Source organism: Anoplopoma fimbria, chromosome 13 (assembly GCF_027596085.1).
Source record: "Anoplopoma fimbria isolate UVic2021 breed Golden Eagle Sablefish chromosome 13, Afim_UVic_2022, whole genome shotgun sequence".
NCBI lineage: Eukaryota > Metazoa > Chordata > Actinopteri > Perciformes > Anoplopomatidae > Anoplopoma > Anoplopoma fimbria.
Genome location: NC_072461.1, coordinates 4,638,657 through 4,656,646, shown reverse-complemented (window position 1 = coordinate 4,656,646; position 17,990 = coordinate 4,638,657). Strand labels below are relative to the sequence as shown.

General features: G+C 43.8%; 2 protein-coding genes across 2 annotated transcripts in view; one reads left to right on the top strand and one right to left on the bottom strand.

Annotated features, from left to right (window-relative positions):
- smtnb (smoothelin b) overlaps positions 1 to 14,342 on the top strand; it is a 45,984-nt gene extending 31,642 nt beyond the window's left edge. The window contains exons 11-20 of the mRNA XM_054611304.1: positions 6,810 to 6,995; positions 7,260 to 7,335; positions 8,317 to 8,496; positions 8,747 to 8,809; positions 8,922 to 9,006; positions 9,099 to 9,275; positions 9,368 to 9,494; positions 9,664 to 9,815; positions 11,380 to 11,557; positions 12,686 to 14,342. Coding sequence (XP_054467279.1) covers positions 6,810 to 6,995; positions 7,260 to 7,335; positions 8,317 to 8,496; positions 8,747 to 8,809; positions 8,922 to 9,006; positions 9,099 to 9,275; positions 9,368 to 9,494; positions 9,664 to 9,815; positions 11,380 to 11,527 — 1,194 coding nt within the window. The 3' untranslated portion in view covers positions 11,528 to 11,557; positions 12,686 to 14,342. The remainder of the gene's footprint in view (positions 1 to 6,809; positions 6,996 to 7,259; positions 7,336 to 8,316; positions 8,497 to 8,746; positions 8,810 to 8,921; positions 9,007 to 9,098; positions 9,276 to 9,367; positions 9,495 to 9,663; positions 9,816 to 11,379; positions 11,558 to 12,685) is intronic.
- A 202-nt stretch (positions 14,343 to 14,544) lies between these two features.
- Positions 14,545 to 17,620, bottom strand: selenom (selenoprotein M). Its single transcript, XM_054611357.1, has 5 exons — positions 17,413 to 17,620; positions 16,356 to 16,391; positions 16,105 to 16,139; positions 15,907 to 15,985; positions 14,545 to 15,304 (listed from the first exon to the last, which is right to left on the bottom strand). Exons 1-5 carry the CDS (start codon positions 17,506 to 17,508, stop codon positions 15,074 to 15,076), a joined length of 477 nt encoding a protein of 158 aa, XP_054467332.1. The 5' UTR covers positions 17,509 to 17,620; the 3' UTR covers positions 14,545 to 15,073.
- Between the last annotated feature and the right edge of the window lie 370 nt (positions 17,621 to 17,990).

The window sequence follows — 17,990 nt, the reverse complement described above, 5'->3', positions numbered from 1 at the left end:
GGTGCTCGGGGCATTCCTTGTTATTCTCTTGGAAGGCCATGCCCACTGAGATTTAACTGGGAAATGTTTCCCAAAGCACACCTGTCTGTCTTCACGCACAGTGATTGCTGTCCAGCTGCATCGAAACACATGTTGACACAAGTTTTTTTCTTAGGGGGCTAAAAGCTAAAGATTCAACTTAACAGACTGAAAGTGGTCAGAGTCTAACAGATCCCCTCTCTTCTCACAGTGACCTCTGGGGTCAGGATGAAAAGCTAAACTCCTATTTGCCTCATTCCTTAACTTCGTCGCTCCTCCATGAAAGGAAGTGTCCTCATGAATGGAGTGCGGGGGATTGAGAGGTTGAGGAGAGGAGAAGTGGTGTCCTGTTTACTCTTTAATGGCTGCGTATGCCACCCTCTGTGTCGAACTCGGCTGTAATCTGGTTATGGGATCTAGGAGCTGGATAATTAGGGTTGGGAGGAGACGCCAGAAGGCTGCGGGGTGAATTTAAAGTGTTAGGATGAGACCGTCTCCATCAGGTAGACCCTTGTGGAGACGCAGGCACAAACTAAGATACCACAGCAGAGTCGTCCTTATAGAAGAGGACAAAGATTCTGCAGTAGATGAGGTTTATACTTGTCTGAGCTGAGTGCTGTTACAACCTTACTATAACGGCATGCAGGTAACGTCTTTCCATGAAAAAACATGATGTAATTATTCAAAAATATATGCAGAAGAATTTGCATTACAAAATCGTCCTTTTTTCCGTTTCAAATAGTTTATTTATTTACCTCCCGGGACCTCTCATTGTTTCCAACAGCAACCCACCAGCACAGTATGGATTATAGACAATCACCAATCCTTAGTAACAATATAAGACTAAACTATGCTGCTGACTGCATGCTAGCACCACTAAGGCAGTGATTATAAATACATGGCTATTCAAACAACTTCATCATCATCATCATGATAGGATACGAGAATAAGTACCGTATTTTCCGCACTATAGGGCGCACTGGATTATAAGGCGCACTGTCAATGAATGGTCTATTTTCGATCTTTTTTCATATATAAGGCGCACCGGACTATAAGGCGCATTAAGCGAAACAAAACAGTCAGTCAGTCAAACTTCCTCCACTTCCTACCATTGATTCATTAATGTTGAATTCTCTCGCAGCTGCTCTATTCCCATGTTCTCCTGCGTGAAGTCCGCGTCGTAAGCGTGTCTCTTGACAGGAGCCATGTTGGTCCTTATCCACACACACTGTAATGTGATGGTGAAGCACAGTATGTATTACTCCTGACGCTCCTGACTACGGTGGCCGTGATGCTGCTGCGGTGCGGCTTTGTAGTTTACTAAGTCTACTAAAACATGTTGACAGAGCACACAAAAATTAAAGCCGCTTTACTGAGGTCAGTAAGCAGCAACCAGAATTAATCCATATATAAATCAGCGCTCCGGATTATAAGGACTGTAACTGTTTTTGACGTTCGAGAAAAGGTTAAAGGCTTTTTTTCGCCCAAGTTTAAAGCGCGCTTATAGTGCGGAAAATACGGTAAGTATTTCTTTCTTGTCGTCACTCAGCTGATATTTCATCTGCTTTGGCCGGATCTGTTCTCCGATACAGACACTGAGCCTGAGCGACGTGGCTAATGAGATTGTTAAAAACATCAGCAGACACTGTTGGTCAGCATCAACCAGGGGGGAGGAAGCTTTGTTACCTTAAACTGATCCAGAGACACCTGTTCTCTGACTCTCCTGGTTTAGTTGAAGTTCCAGGGGTCAGGGGAGAATTAGAACATCATAAGTACACTTTTCAAATGAGTGTATATGTTCATTATAAGAACAAGCGTGTGCAGATAACGAAGCAGAGAAACACGAGTTTTATAAGTTCTTCCTGTTTAGTGTTGCTGATTGTTGTTTATTGACCACAGTGGTTCCTGTCTGGGACTCTGATCTGTTTGGGTGGTCTGGGCTTCTCCTCGGTGGTCTTACTTCAGCACTCACAACCTCTCCTATTTCTTTAGTGGTATTTATTTAAATTCTAATAAAACATGTAGTTCTTGCAGCAAATTACCTTTTCAATCCATTTGAGAGTCAATAGAGAGAAACATTTTAGGTAAAATAAGCAATGGAAATACTCAAAACAATGAAGGACAAAAGTTATTAAAAGAGACAGAGCTACTCCTTGTTATTTATTAAGAAAGCGAGATGAAGATAACGTCAATGGAAAAGTCAAGATGCTTGTAGTGCTGCAGTGAAGTGATGAGAGTTCATTTCAGACAGGTGAGGCCAGCAGCTGATTATTGAAGCCCTCTTCTCCGAGTTATCACAGCTGTTCCTGCTCATCTCAGCTGTCCGTCCGTCCGTTCCTGCGACCACTGCGCTGGGCCTTGAACACAAATATAAATAAGGCCTTAGCTTTATTACCAGGGTGATGACAGGCCAGTCACATACTGGTCAGGTGCTGCTGCGGGAACATGGAGACACAGGTCCACGGTCAATGAAAGATTGTCTCACTGTCACACAGAGGGAGAATGAACCCATTGTTACCATACCGCTGATCCATGACACATGCTGGTTACACAACCAGTTCTCACGTGTCACAGATTTGAGCCTGCTCTGCAGACCTCGGTGAAAACTGGGGAGAAAAAGATGCGAGAGAATTACATGTCTGGATGATGTTTTATTGCCTGCTTAGATTACGATTATTTTCCCTCATCTCTGCATTGCTTCTTTTTTTTTAGCTCTGTAGGAAGCTGCACTCAATTATTTTTGTAAAAACAAAGGGTTGATGATAGCCAGAGAAGCGGTCACATATAGGAGTGATGATACAGTTCTACTCCATCAGTTTCAGCCATAATAATCAGAAACACAGACCTATATATGCAGAAACATATAGTGTATGTACTTTATAGTCTTTATATAGGTCAGGCTCCCGGTCTTTCTACTCCACTTTGCTTTGCTGTGGGTAAAGTGTGTTTTAGTGCTTTGATGCATGGGAAGACTAGAGCCATGTCCTTCTTGGGGTTTGACCCATTTCCCTGCTGTCACATTTCTCTCCACTCTCCCTCGAGGCCAGATTCTTCCTGGGAACTGTTTTCCTTACCTGTAAATCCCAGGATTTATCCCAGTTGCCCTTTGACACATTGTCCTCCATTGCACTTTTTAGAATCAGTTTAATGCTTGTGATGTAATGGCATGTCCTCAAGAATTACAGGCTTATTACATGTTGCTTATTATCACCCTACCTTCAGAGATACAGTATGTACAGTACCAATGGATTTCTCTGCATGGTCTGCAGTATGCCAATAAATCATCGATAGGCATCTAAAATATGTACTTTTGCATATTACACTATAAACAGCGCACACACACAGACTTCTTTCAGCGCTCTTGGCAAGCTCTTAATTTATCACAAAGGCACTTGAAGCATCCACGTGAGCAGCAGATGGGCCCCTGCTGCTTTGTCAGTAGGAGTAACTCAAAACCTTGGAAGGGCTATAATGTCCTTCCCAACATCCTTGCCCAGAGAGAACTGTGGAGATCTGGGCCCGTGCTCACCTTTACCGGTCTGCCAGTCTGCTGTGTCATGTCTCTAAACTAGACTTTGTCCTTCATGGACTAATCTTCCCCCTGGAGGTCTGCCTTAGATCCCAGTCATGCAAAACAATTTACCTGATTAGTCACGACGTAGTTGCATTTTGCCAGAATGCAATTTTATGAGGAGTGAAACACTGACACGTAACTCCACTCAACCCAGTCCTAGAAACTCAGCTAAACCCCTCGTCGCCTGACATCGAGGTGTGAAGGACAACAGCTCTAAATAAAAAAAGAAAGTTGAAAGAGGGAGGGGTGAGTTTTCTGAATTGTTGCCACTACCATTCCCCCTCTAGCCTCCACCAGTGCCCCAGGACTCAATGGCTCAGTGGAATAACGGCAGGGCTGGAGATTAATAGACATGTCCATGGCACCTGAAATTAAGGGGTGGGGCTTCTGCTGCCTGGGAAACGGGATTCCTTTCATGCTCATTGGCTGTCAGGGTGTTGGCCTGTAAAGAGGGGAGATTTGTTGGGACTATAAAGAGCGTGCATTGTTTTGAGAGGTCTCTGTAGACGGACGGACAGAGTGGACACATTCTACCTTCACATCTGTGGCCTCGACCTTTTGAAGTCTCTGATTTTACACCCAAACTTACGTTTTTGGGACACGAGAAGATTTAAACTAAAAGGACTTTGCCCAGTGTAACATTAAGTGCAGCTGGTCTGGCCATGCCTGGAGTGAACCTGGACTTCCTCCCAGCCTCACAGGCTCCGGAGGCTTTGGGCAGTCCAGATAGCGCTTGTGCCGAGTCCGGCCTGGAGGAGGTGATAGGGGATCTGCTTGCTCAGGAGGAGGCAGAGGATGAAGAGGGGCAGATTTGCAGGAGGAAATTTGAATTAACATTACAGTGTGCTGTGGGGGAGATCCATAGTGACCTGCAGGCCTTTGGGAAGCGGGTGGATGCCCGTCTGGAGGAGGCCGGAGCTCAGGTGGCTCCTCTGGCCGAGGCTGTTGCTCGGCTGCAGGAGGAGAACCTGAGTCTGAGGGTTCAGCAAGAAAGGCTGGTGAGGCAGGTGGAGGCCCTGTGCCAGGTAATGGGGCTACCTGATTCCTCGCTGGCTGTACTGCCCAGCAAAGAAAGCTCACCTACAACTCCATGTGAAAACAAAACACCATCCAGTGATTTGCCAACATCATGCAGTGGACCAGATGATACTTCATCCTGCAGTCCCCAAGATTCTCCATCCAGTGCACCACAGGACACCACAGCTAATAACCTTCTGGATACTCCATCGAGCGCGCTGCAGGAACCTCTGCCATGCCCCCCGGACTTACACTCTGTATCCACTGGGACAAGCACACCTCAGAAGTCGGAGCCTTCACCTGTCTCCCACCCCCCCACCTTTGCAACCCGCCGCTCCCTCTCTGCTCCCTCTTTGATGGCAGACATTTCTTGCAACAACAGCACGGTACTGCTCTCTGTAAATGGTTCTGATCATGACCCCTTTTTAATTCAGATAAGCTGCGTGAAGAATGAGAATATCTTTTGTTCCGATGTTTACAATACATGTGGATCAGCTGGCCATGAGTACTTTTACTTGCCATGCCAGTGACAAGCTGTGTTCTTGCTCACCTGCTGTTCCATCTCTCGTAGCCCTCCATTGGTTTTCATCGTACGCTAGGTCCTCTCTTCCTTTTACAAAAAGCTTGACCATCTCAGCTGTAAATTGTGACAGATTGCTTTGATGGAGTATTTGCGACATTATCTCCTGTTGTATAACCGACCTGTGTTCATATTCTTGTCTAATCCGGCAAAGACAGCTGGGCCTGCCAGTCAACCAGTAAAGGTGATGGACTCTCAAATGTTACTCAGATGATTGTGATTATGAGGGGTCAACTTATCTGTTTTTCTACTATTTTTTTCTCCAATGCATTTGTGCAATATCCACTAGTTCTTTCATGCCTGCTTTTGTAATTCAGCTGGCTAAGACTGTTTTGCAGGTTTAAGGGATGACATTTTTTTTAATTTTTTTTTTACAGAAAGATTTTTGCCACTCTCCCATTAGAGAAGAACCAAACAAAAAGAGCGTTTGTATGTCACAGTGACTCAGATGCTGAAAAGTATCCTTAAACTGAATTAAACTAGAGAACCCCACTCACATTCCCTCCTTGCCTGAATCAAAGCCCTTGTTTGGGATGTGTTGTGTCCCAAAACATTCCTCCTAGGTCAAGTGCGTCTCAGTCCAGTCTGTTCCATGTCCAGAAAAGTCTTAAAACCAGTGTCCACTCTTGATCACACAGTGCTGTGACTGCACTGACCATTGTCCTTCCCTGGTGAGAGCTGGTCCTGCTGGGGCCCACAGGGAGGAGGGACGGGGCCAGCTGTCTGAGCTAAATCTGGACCTGGACTCAGTTACAACAAAAGCATTCAAGCCACAGCTAGAGCTCATAGTCTGCCACAGGCATTTAGCTCTACATGGGAGGGAAATTTAAGAGGTGTTTTCTGTTAGATTTATAGTCACTTCAAATATTCTGGTAGATCCTCAGGTCTTCATCAACCACCTATAATGTTATGATTGTTCTCTCGGTGCTCTACTTCCTCTTCAGCTTGCTCCCTCACTCCTTCTGTGGTGTACATACCATTTCTTCAGAGTTTATATCTGCTAATGCATTGTTCAAATCCTCGGGCCATAATGGTGTACCGTACCTGTCACATAAACTACTGCTTCAAAGCAGCTCAGTATCATCTGTGTGTCAGTCACACTACGTTAACATTATCTTGGCAGGGTTGCGCTCGCTCTCATGTGCTTACTGTCACCCTCTCTGGCATGGCTGGAAGGCGGAGGGGATGGAAGAAATGATGAGATGTGGTGAGCTGGCAGCCTTGTTACAAAAAGAGATTATTAGAGGGAGCCTGCTTAACACTCGAAGGCCTATTATGGCAACAGCGTGTTTAACCAAAATCCCCTTGTGCTTATTACGTCCTAAATGTCAGTAAGAAGTAAAGTAGTTAGTAAACCTTCAGTTTAGTGTTTTTGTTTTTAAACCCTCATCTTGGTTTTTTTAAGTGTAGAACTTAAAATCCTGAACTTTTAGGGGATTATTTGTGCAGGAGCTCTCATATGGCAAGACACCTATCCAGTTAAGGTCACAATTTATTTATTTAAAAAATAAATTAATATAGAAAATGAATCTAATTAGTATAACCTTGCATCCTCTTGCACATCTGTAGGTATGTGCTGTTGCTCATGCTGTGTATGTTTGCGTTATGTGTCATGTGCAGATGGAGACAGAGCCGGTCGTGGCCTCTGAGCCGGTGTTTTCAGCTGGACCGTCTGCGCAGGTGGTGTCTCACATCCTGGCCATCCCCAACGGCTCCAGCACTCAGGCCAAACCTGACAAGCGCTCCGGAAAACTGACTGCCGACCAGCTGGGTGCTATCGAGGATGAAGAGCTCCTTGACAAAATGGTACTTCACACCTAAGTTATAATTCTGGATGATTTAGAGTTGAAAGCTCCACTTTGTAACGAATACAGCGGCTTAAGTCATGCGGAAGGTTTGTGCATTGACGCTAAATCACGCTGGCTATGTGAGGGTATATTTGTAAAAGTCATAGCCAGGTGTTGTGTTTATAATCAAAGCTATGTTAGAACTGAATGCATAAGCAGAGCCATGCCACTTTGGCTTTCTGTGAGGAATGATCTCATTGTTTCTGTTTTTTTTCTTCCACAGCTTGATGAGTCAAAAGACTTTGAGGAGAGGAAGATGATCCGTGCAGCCATGAGAGACCTTCGCAAGAGAAAGAGAGGTAACAGAACAAAGAAATACACTCTCTCATCACAGACCACACGAACGTTGTCGCTCCAATTATTCTGTCATGACTGCTGCTTTCTTTCGAATCATCAAAGGTAGACACACTGCCTCATTATAAACATTTTTTTATTTACCTACAATTTCTGTTTGATTTCTATCCATTCTGCCCTTAGAGGTGATGCTGGGATGTACTCAAGAGGAAATAGGTAGGACGGGTTGGTGTGCAGTGTGACCTTTTGTCAGTTGATACTTGCCTGCTTGTGTGCACCATCCTGTCATTGTCAGACCACAACAGTTGATCCCTCAGATGTCTGTTGTGGATGATGAAGTTGTATATGTAGACTGTTTTGTTAACGTGCATGAATGCTGGTTTCACACTCACCTCGGTGTGCTGCAACGTTGTTACTGAAACGTTTAACACATCTGGAGTATTCTCTGTTTTGCAGTGAGCACTCACCGTCGTCTTGTTACATTGAGCTCACAGTTTAACCTTTCTTAATCAGTGGCATTGAGCATATAAAAAGCTGAAAAAATATCTAATTAGACAGAGCTAAAGAGAGAGTTAGTAATAGTACACTGCATAGTGTGTTTAAAAACACTCTCAGGTAAAAGCTGGAGGAAGCACTGCAGGTGGTAAGGTACCAGTATCCTGGACATTGGCACTTGTCACAGCCCACCACAGAGGATGATCAGATTGTGTTTGCTCTCTTTGGTCTGTGATGTTTGTGCAGTACATATTCCCTGACAGCTATGGCCTGGCTGTGAGCCTCCAACCTGTGGGCGTTTGTGTGTTCAGAGGAATTTTACAATACTGTGTAAAGATCACCTCAAATTTGGAAGCCCTGTTTTAATCCATCTCAGATGAGGTGCTGTCAGTTTGTTTAGGACCTTTTGTCCTCCTCCTCCTCCTCTTTTTCCACTGACGTCATCTCTCCACCTCTCCGTCCCCTCTCTCCTGTCCTCTCCACCAACCTAGACCAGAGAGAGAAGGAGCGCGACACCCGTCTGCAGGAGCTCCGGCAGCAGAGAGAAGAGCGAGCACAGAAAGGCCACGCTGGGGTCGGAGCAGGAGAGCTGGTGATGCGGAAGGTGGAGAAGTCGGCAGATGGCTCCAGCCTCAGCCAAGTCACCAAGACAGACCGCTTTGCTTCATCAGGTAGTTTTGTCTTTTCTTATCTTTTCCTGTGCATTTCTGAACCTACTTTGAACCTATCATGAACCTGTTTTTAACCACTCAAGTCAACAAAGAAGTGAAACTTATTTTCAATTGCAAGACAAAATAGGCATCTTGGGAGGTAAAAGTAAACAATAAAAGCAGATGAAAAACAAGTTGTAAGTAAACTGACTGTCACGAAATGGATACATCCAATATGTTTGTAATTTAAAATGTGTGTTTGTGGTTTTAGATGATGGGAGCAAATCAACACGCAGCACTGTCGTCGAGGCCAGTTATGTGCAGAAGACAGACAGTGAGTCCTTTCTTTATTTTGCTTTCTGGATCTCTCATAATACTGTATAGTTATTACAGTCACATCACCAATGTCATTCATATCTCTATGTGTTTGTTTGTTTTTATCTCAGGAGGGACAGTCCAGTCAAAATCATACAGCTTCAGCTCTTCCACATCATCATCGTCCTCCTCCAACACAAGCAAAAAAGTGGGCAGGTAGGTCACAAAACACGAGTGCAGTAAGTACACTACGTTTAAAAATCCCTGCATGTTCACAAATTAACTTGCCGTTCGTGTCCCTGCCTCAGTGTGTTTGACCGTGAGGATGACACATCGTCTCGCGGCGGCAGCGGCGGGTTGGCCGCAGTGGAGCGAAGGCAGGCCGAGAGGCGCAAGGAGCTGATGAGGGCTCAGACTCTGCCGAAGACCTCCGCCATGCAGGCCCGCAAAGCTATGATAGAGAAGCTGGAGAAGGAGGGAGGCGGGTAAGGATAATCCTTGAGGTATTACTTCCAAAGAAAGTAAAGGAGCAGGTCAGAGAATGTAAATATTAACACACACCTGACTTTTCTTCCAGCCCTGGAAATCAGGCGGTCGCCAAGGTAAACAAGGTCCAGCGTTCCACCAGCTTTGGTGTACCCAACGCAAACTCCATCAAGCAGATGCTGCTCGACTGGTGCCGAGCCAAAACCCGCTCTTATGAGGTGAGCCAAGCAGCCACGGCAACCCGTTGTGTGTTTAGTGCTCATATTTAATGTCTAAACCCGATGATTAAAACAAGAGAGGATAAGATGATATTTTCCTACTTGGGGAATGTTTCCATCACGTATCCATCAACGCCTCTATGTCTATTCTGTTTGTCTTCTCCTTCAGCATGTGGATATTCAGAACTTTTCATCCAGCTGGAGTAACGGCATGGCATTTTGTGCCCTGGTGCACAACTTTTTCCCTGAATCCTTTGACTACGACTCCCTGAGCCCCAGCAACCGCAGGCAAAACTTTGAGGTGGCATTCAGCACTGCAGAGTGAGTACACACAGTAAAAACAGTTTGTCCCAGTAACATGTCCACTAACAATATCAGTGTAGTTATTGTTGGTAAGTTTTGACTTCCAAGTGAGAGTGTGAACCGACTTTGTTGGAGAAACCGCATCAACTGCAGTGAACCCTCATTTTTGTTAATCTTGTTGGAGAAAATGCGAAGAATATTAGGAGAACCAGCAGAAGAAGCTTTTTCAGGTTGACCTTTCCTCTTAAGCTCAGAGATATAGACTCTAATACAATCAAATAAAACAATCAAAGCAAGTTTTCCAAACCAACACAAATCCCTTTCTTTACAGATTTTTCACATCCTTCTCTCGTTTCTCTGTAAAAATCCAACTCTAGCTTTTATTCAGTATTGCTCTTTGACATCATCAGTTTGATCCTGAAGCACAGAGACGGACTGAAAACGGGTGGAATCTCCTCGACTGATGTCCCCGTGCTAACATTCCCTGTCTCTCCCAGGTGTAGCGAACCACCTCAAGGCTTCTACTCTAATTGCTCCACCTCTAAACCTCCACTATCCATCTGTCCTCTACTATGAGTAACTGCTGTGACAACCTCCATTTCCTCTAAACCAGAGACCCATGAGCAAACCCTCCCCAAACAGACACCAGGTTAAAAACGGTTGAGCTCTCGGCTAAGTCCCCAACATCTCCCCTCCTTTTTACTCCTAATCTCCCTCCTCTCCTTTTCCTCTCTCTTTCTAATGTCCCCTCTTGCATCACACCATTCTCACTTGTGATGCCCCCCCACCAACATGTATGTGTGTGTGTGTGTGTGTGTGTGTGTGTGCTCACATGCTCCCAGTAGGATAATGTTGATATTATTCATGCTGTCAACACTGGACTGTCACCCAGCCACAGCCCCCGTCTTTCCACCTTTGTGTTGCACAGTTTTCTGTTATCTGGAATCCCAACACACACACTGTCACACACACTCCTTCCTGTGCACAAGTATGTTTTTAGAGTCACCATAATGTCTTTTGTTTTTTGCAGAATCCTTGTTGTTTTTTTCATCGTGTCTTGTGTTTCTGAAAGAACGTAGTCGTATTGAAATGGTCTAAAGTTGCACCGAAAAAAACAACAACAACAAACAAAAAGGCTAAATGAGCATCACCTGACACTCATTTGACGTTTTGTTTTGTGTTATGTGTGTGTTTGCCACATACTGTACCTATCATGATGTTCATGAAGCATGTCGACTCATGGATATATTTGTGAACACAGAGAATGTAATGTTATTGTTTCTTTTTGTGTCATTTCTCTCTCCCTCCGTCTTTTCACCCTGAATCTTTTTGTTTGGCTGCTCACTGCTTTATCTGTTTTTTTCCTTCCTCTCTTTCCCACACTTTGTCCACTGTCTCTGTCCTGTTCTCTCTCTCTCTCTCTCTCTCTCTCTCTCTCTCTCTCTCTCTCTCTTTCTTATCTGTATTTCACCCTTCTCCTCCTCTTTGTTTCTATCTGTTTGGGTCTGCCTTTCCTTCCTTTCCTTGTCCCTCCCAACCCCCACCCTCTCCCCCCCCCACCCCCTGCTGGGTGCGGACACAGGAAACTAGTGGACTGTCCCCAGCTGTTGGATGTGGACGACATGGTGAAGATGCGCGAGCCGGATTGGAAGTGTGTGTATACGTACCTGCAGGAGTTCTACAGGGGTCTGGTGACGAAGGGCCTGGTTAAAACCAAAAACTCCTCCTAGAGTCGCACCCCACCTAAAACTGAACCCATGGTGAGAGAGGGGGCAAACCTATGAAGGAACCTCAGCTTGATTCTGAGAGATGGGATGGAGGGAGTGTGTACGAGTGTGTGTGTGATAACTGAATGTTTTATGCAGCTGTTAAACATGATGGTTCAGAAAAACTCCTTTATTGGCCACTTTGGATATTTGATCCTTCATGTTAATCTGAAGCTACCGAGGTCCAAAGCACCAAACATGGTGTGTGTGTGTGTGTGTGTGTGTGTGTGTGTGTGTGTGTGTGTGTGTGTGTGTGTGTGTGTGTGTGTGTGTGTGTGTGTGTGTGTGTGTGTGTGTGTGTGTGTGTGTGTGTGTGTGTGTGTGTGTGTGTGTCCATGTGTGCATTTCTGCATAGTCAGACTATGGCCCAGGCAGAGAGCCAGGACCATCTGCAGCTCCACACTTTAAAAGGAACTGCTGTATTACAATATCTCAAACAGAGGAGTGAAGAAACAAAGCAGAGAACGGAAAAGGCCGGGTTGTCCTCTGACGTTTTATCAAGTGTGAATTTACTGGCGTTTGTGCTTGTAAAGCCTTTAAAAGATAGTGTAATAGTAAAGTACAGGATGACCCCAGGTCTACAGTTCCTTAAATAAAGTTTATGTTGTTGACATTTATTTTCTCATGCGAGAGATTTACACTTGTGCTGTTCCCCGTCACTCTACACTTTGTTTGTGTGGGACGTCTCAGAGGGTTTACAGTACGTGTAGGAATGATGCCACCCTGTGGTCGCTCCCTGCATCACTCACATTTGAGGTCTTGGTTCCTAGAACTGTTTATTGAAACACCCTGCATCACTGAATTTATTTATAGAGAGCTTATAAAGGGATTTACTACGAAGTGCATGAGAGAAAACCGAGACAAAAAAGGATTAAAAAAATAAAGCAGTAGAGCATAACTACAACAAGGAAGGACCCGAGTTTGTCAGTGCTGAGGTGTGTGTATGTGTGTGTCTGTGTTTGGTTAATCATAATTGTGAAAGCACCTAATTGATGACTAAATATGAATAATCATGACCATCAGAAGAGAATATCCCTCTCTCTGCTCTATCTCTGGTCCTCGACCATCCTGTCTGTTCATCCTCTTTCTCACACGTCCTGTCTCTCGTATGCTGTTCCTCAGGACCTACGCCAACTGCATGCCTTTACTGGAGGTGGAGGACATGATGATCATGGGTAATAAACCCGACTCCAAATGCGTCTTCACCTACGTGCAGTCTCTGGTCAACCACCTGCGCAGATACGAGATGTCCATGGGTCGACCCTGTGACCTCTGACCTGTGCTCAGTGAGTGTGCTGCCTCGACGTGGCCTCATCCCTGGACCCTCCCGCTCCCTTCACAAGCCCTGACCCCCCCCCCCCCAGCTCTATCTTATCCTGATGACCGCCTCCACACTGACAGGCTGCGTCACAGAGTTGCTCATCTCTGATGGACAAGTTGGGATTGTGTGTGTGTGTGTGTGTGTGTGTGTGTGTTTGCTTATTAACTTTGTTGGCAGTGGTGATGTGTATTAATTATTTCATTAACACAAAGTCCACCTCTCTCCAGCAAGACAGCGCCAAAGTTTTTATTAGACTACTTTTTAAGATTTTAAATTTGACATCTTGTTTTTGTATTTAGCTTTGTACAAGGTAATATTAGTGTACTAAAAAACACTTCAAGAGAGAAAAGAGAAATATTTTTATAGTATTTCTTGTAAGTTATTTATACCTGCATTTTTACTGCTAGTTTTTCGATTTGCTGTCATTGCTGTTGGTAATTCCACAAAAATAAACCCAACCATATGATGCAGTATTTGGTTTTCATTTCGGTACTTTTGAACTTTTACCAAATTCTGGCTGCTTGAAGTATTTTAATTAAGTTATTACTATTGTCATGTTGATGTAAACAATTTTCATATGACTATTTAATACATGATCACAGAGATGTTGTTTCTTCATTGTTCAATTGTTTTGAATAAGCTCACCTTGTTTCAATTTGTTTTTGAACATTGTAGTCCTCCTGTATCACTGTATCATCACACTATTCTTACAGGAAAAATGCTTGCAGTGAAACACATTCTTAATTCAGGCAGAACAACTAGAGGAATGGGTTGCAGCCTGACATCATAAAGCTGACCTTTATCATTACTTGATGCTTCTTAGTGCTTTACTGGCAGCTTTTGTACAGAGAAAAGTGTGTAGAGCAGTGCTGCCATCATCCAGCAGCATCACTTGCCCTGCCAAACACACTCACACACCGCTCTTTTAGAGGGCTCTTTATTTATGCCAGTAGATTTTTGTTGAAGTATAATATTTTTTATTTTGTCAGTGTGTACATTATGCTTTAAAAGTTGTGTTTAAAGTGTGTCAATAAGATATCACCTTGTTTTGTAAAAAAATAATTGGGGTCACTTTTTGGACAAGTTAAAGGGCCTGATGAAAGCCGGCTTTCTGTTTAAACATGAGTAATCATGACTGAACATAACTGCCAATTGTATATTTTACAACGTGAAGCTAATGGAAATTTTTTAATCAAGATTTTTATTCTGCTTGTAAGATTAAGATTCCTCTGAGAAGATGTCAAAAATCTGACCGTTTCAGAGCTGAATGAGCTTGATGAAACTTATTTCTAAAAGCTCTGTTTAAGTAGATTCAGACAAATTATGTGAGAATTATTTCACCACTGCCAACTGAAAAAAACTAAACCTTCCACAGAGCAGTGAGTGCTGTAAATAAGAGCTCAAGCACATCATTTCATGTGTCTGTGCACCACTGTTAATGAATCAAAATTAAACCAATTTGAGAAATGAATGCGTTTTGTTTTGATTATTGCTCTTATTTGTCTCGTAAAACATTTAACGTTTGCATTTTCAACACCAGATTATTCCTTTTCAAGTGTTCAACATGCTTTCATTCATACTCCTACTCTATCTATATCTACACTTTAAAAGGAACAGACAACATTCAACACAGCAAAGACAGGGGATGATATACCTTTGTTTTAATATTTTATTATTTTCCTCCATTTGCATCCTCTTGTGTGCATCAGTCCAACCCACCAGAACATGTAGCATCAGCCTCAGGCCAGTAAGAAAGTTTTCAGCCTGAGGTTTCATACGGTTTCACAGTAGGAAGGAAGCATTCAGACACACAAGGGGAACTCAAGTGAGGCAAATATTCTGAAGACAGCTGACACATGATGGACCAAAAATCAAAATACAACATACACACTTCCAGTCTTTTTGTAGAGAGTAGAAAAGCACTCACAAAGCAGCGCGTTGGGTTATTATTGCTGCTAAATTAAGAACAAACGGCAAGAACAATATGTGCAAATTCAGACTGTGGAGCTTTTAAAGGCCTTTTGCCAATGCTGAGATTGTGCCCTTGCCTAAAGGCTGATCCATGATCTGCTGGTCTTATTTTGAAATTACAAGCATTTCTGTCATCAACTGCATTAACCAGCTGGTCGTGGAGTAGCTATGGGGCTTAATGGTACTGTGAGATTCTTAATTTCCACCACTGTGACAGGTTACAGGTCGGTATGCTGGGCTTCCTGTTTGGGCTCTGAGGAGGCGTTGTCTGTGGCAAGGGAGGCAATTGAGGATTTGTAGGGCGGCTCGTCTTTAAACGGGCTGTCTTTGGCAGGAGAAAAGCGGAACTCCTCAGGCACCTCGTCCTCAGGTTCGCTCTTCTTGTAGAAACCCAGCTCGCCCAGCAGCTTGTTGATATCAGAGCGAGTCATGTCAGACAGGGCGATCCGCTGTGGAGGGCAGACACATATGTTAAATTATAGTTCCAGTTTAAATGTACTTTTCCCTGTTGATGCTGCTTGATGCTGCAATGACCTGTAACTACACATCAGGTCCCCAACACACGACTTATTCTTAATGTTAATGTGGCTTTGTGTCTGCTGGATGTGTTACTTAGCAACAGTTTGCCAGGAAATTTTAAAAGGTGAGTAGAGTTGTGGGTTTATGGCTTGGTGTAAATTCTGCCCTCAAGTGGCCAAAAATAAAAGATCAATGCAGCTATAAATTATACCTTTTAGCCTTAATTTCGCTTTTGGAAAGTAAATAAAGCAATATTTATAGAGAAAAAAGCTGTTTTGCATTTTGCTTTGAGCCCCTGTGTGTAGGATTTTAGAATGAACCATAATAATTAGTGTTGAAAGACCCCATCCTTCCACTTCCAAAGACAATGAATGTGCTAAAACAAACACATAGACTGATTGACACCATAATTGTCACATTATTTTGTATTATAGATGCTATAATCACATTTAAAGTCTTCATATAGAGTCTTCGACATATTTTCAAACAAGAACAATGCAAATATAGATACGCTGCAAAACAAAAGACTTACATCCAGCTCTTCAAAATAGTGGTTCAGGAGGACAAGCTCAGGGTCGGCCCCAGGAATGTGCTTCATCACCAGGTTATGGCTGAGGGAGTGATGGTGAAGGATTGGCACAGAGAGAACACACTGTACTTTTTGCAGTGTGCAATTTATTAACAGACATATAAGAACAAGTAGCAGCAGTGTACTTGAGCCAAAGGATACTAACGAGGAATGTCCTGGACCACAAAGGCTTTGACCTGCAGACAGAGGGGTGGATTAATGTTTTTCACTCAGAGACGGTTTCCGTGACAGATCTCTGGGGGATTAAGTGAAACTCTAGATGTGAAACGCCAAATGTTCCTCAGTGAGAAAGCACTTTAAGGCAGGGATTAGGCTTCAGTCTGCCTCTGACTCTGGCTCCCAGTGTTCTGTCCATTTTTTACCTGTTGATTACATGACAGACGGTAACTCACCTCACTGAGCCTGTTCAGCTGTCATCCACCACACGTCTGGAAAGAGACAGAACATCAGATTCAGGATATGGTTATAAGCAGCTCTCATAATTTGGAACTGAGCTATCGCCTGACTGAGCCACTAGAATGTGTCTTAATGCATATAATAGTTTCCTTTGTTCAGGTCTCTATGATGTTCTGGTTGCAGCGTTGTCCTGAGGGCCCTGGTTTAGTTTCGGGCTTCTGGGATGGCTGCCTCCCAGCATTTAAAAAAAGAATTGGGCCGCAGGTATTGAGTAGCAGCAGGTGTGACTAACCCAACAATAGCAAGAGATAACTTGCTTTTCTTCTGTGATGCTGGCAGGGTGGTGATTTGGTGACACCCTGGGGGAACAGCTGCATGGAAAGAGGGGTTGAGTTTCATCAACTTTTGTTCAGGATTTAGACCTCCAGTTACACGCCCTCAGTCTATTATCAGATAACTTCCAACTACCCTAAGTCACTTTTATCATTTTTTTATCGTTATTACATAAAATACATGTATTGTCTGCTTAATTGGGTTCTCCCCCTTGAAGATTCACTCACGCATGCGCACATCGCGTAAATCTGAGCAATCTATCGAGTCTATTCACACATTTAACCAAAATTGAAATGAGAAAATGAGTGAAGAGCCTCGACCCATCGTCTGTAAACACAACCAATCCTGTGTTACTGTACCTCCACCCTCGTATGAATCCTGTGTTACTGTACCTCCACCCTCGTATGAATCCTGTGTTACTGTACCTCCACCCTCGTATGAATCCTGTGTTACTGTACCTCCACCCTCGTATGAATCCTGTGTTACTGTACCTCCACCCTCGTATGAATCCTGTGTTACTGTACCTCCACCCTCGTATGGATCCTGTGTTACTGTATGATGAATCCTGTGTTACTGTACCTCCACCCTCGTCCTGTGTTACTGAATCCTGTGTTACTGTACCTCCACCCTCGTATGAATCCTGTGTTACTGTACCTCCACCCTCGTATGAATCCTGTGTTACTGTACCTCCACCCTCGTATGAATCCTGTGTTACTGTACCTCCACCCTCGCCTTCGCCAGCCCGTCCAGTTTCTTCAGGTCCACGTCGTAAGCCGAGGCGCGGTGAAGTAACGTGGCCAGCACGATCAGCCACATTGTTTCTGACCGGTACCTGCAGATGTCTGGAGGTAAGTAACGTGACTAAGATGAGGAGAAGAGGAGAGAGAGGAGAGATGATGTGCAGCTATGTCACGTCCGGACCTCTTGCCACGTCAAGAGAGAGAGAGAGAGAGAGAGAGAGAGAGGGAGGCAGAGGCGTGGTCATTGGTTATCTGAGAGATCCCATCCAGATACTGTTAATCCCATAGGTTTCATATGCAGACTATGGTTAATCCTAAAATAAAATAAGATAAAATAAGATAATCCTTTATTAGTCATGTGCAGGCTTACAGCAGCATAGAGTTAAAGTGCACACAAGAGACATAGTAGAAGAAAGACTGATAAAAAATGAAAATAAAAAAACAAGTATTATAAATAAGCAATGAAAAACAGTAGAAAATCAACAATAACTGAAATATTATATTTACAGACAGAAAAAACTATTTTAACTACATTACATTACATTACAGTCATTTAGC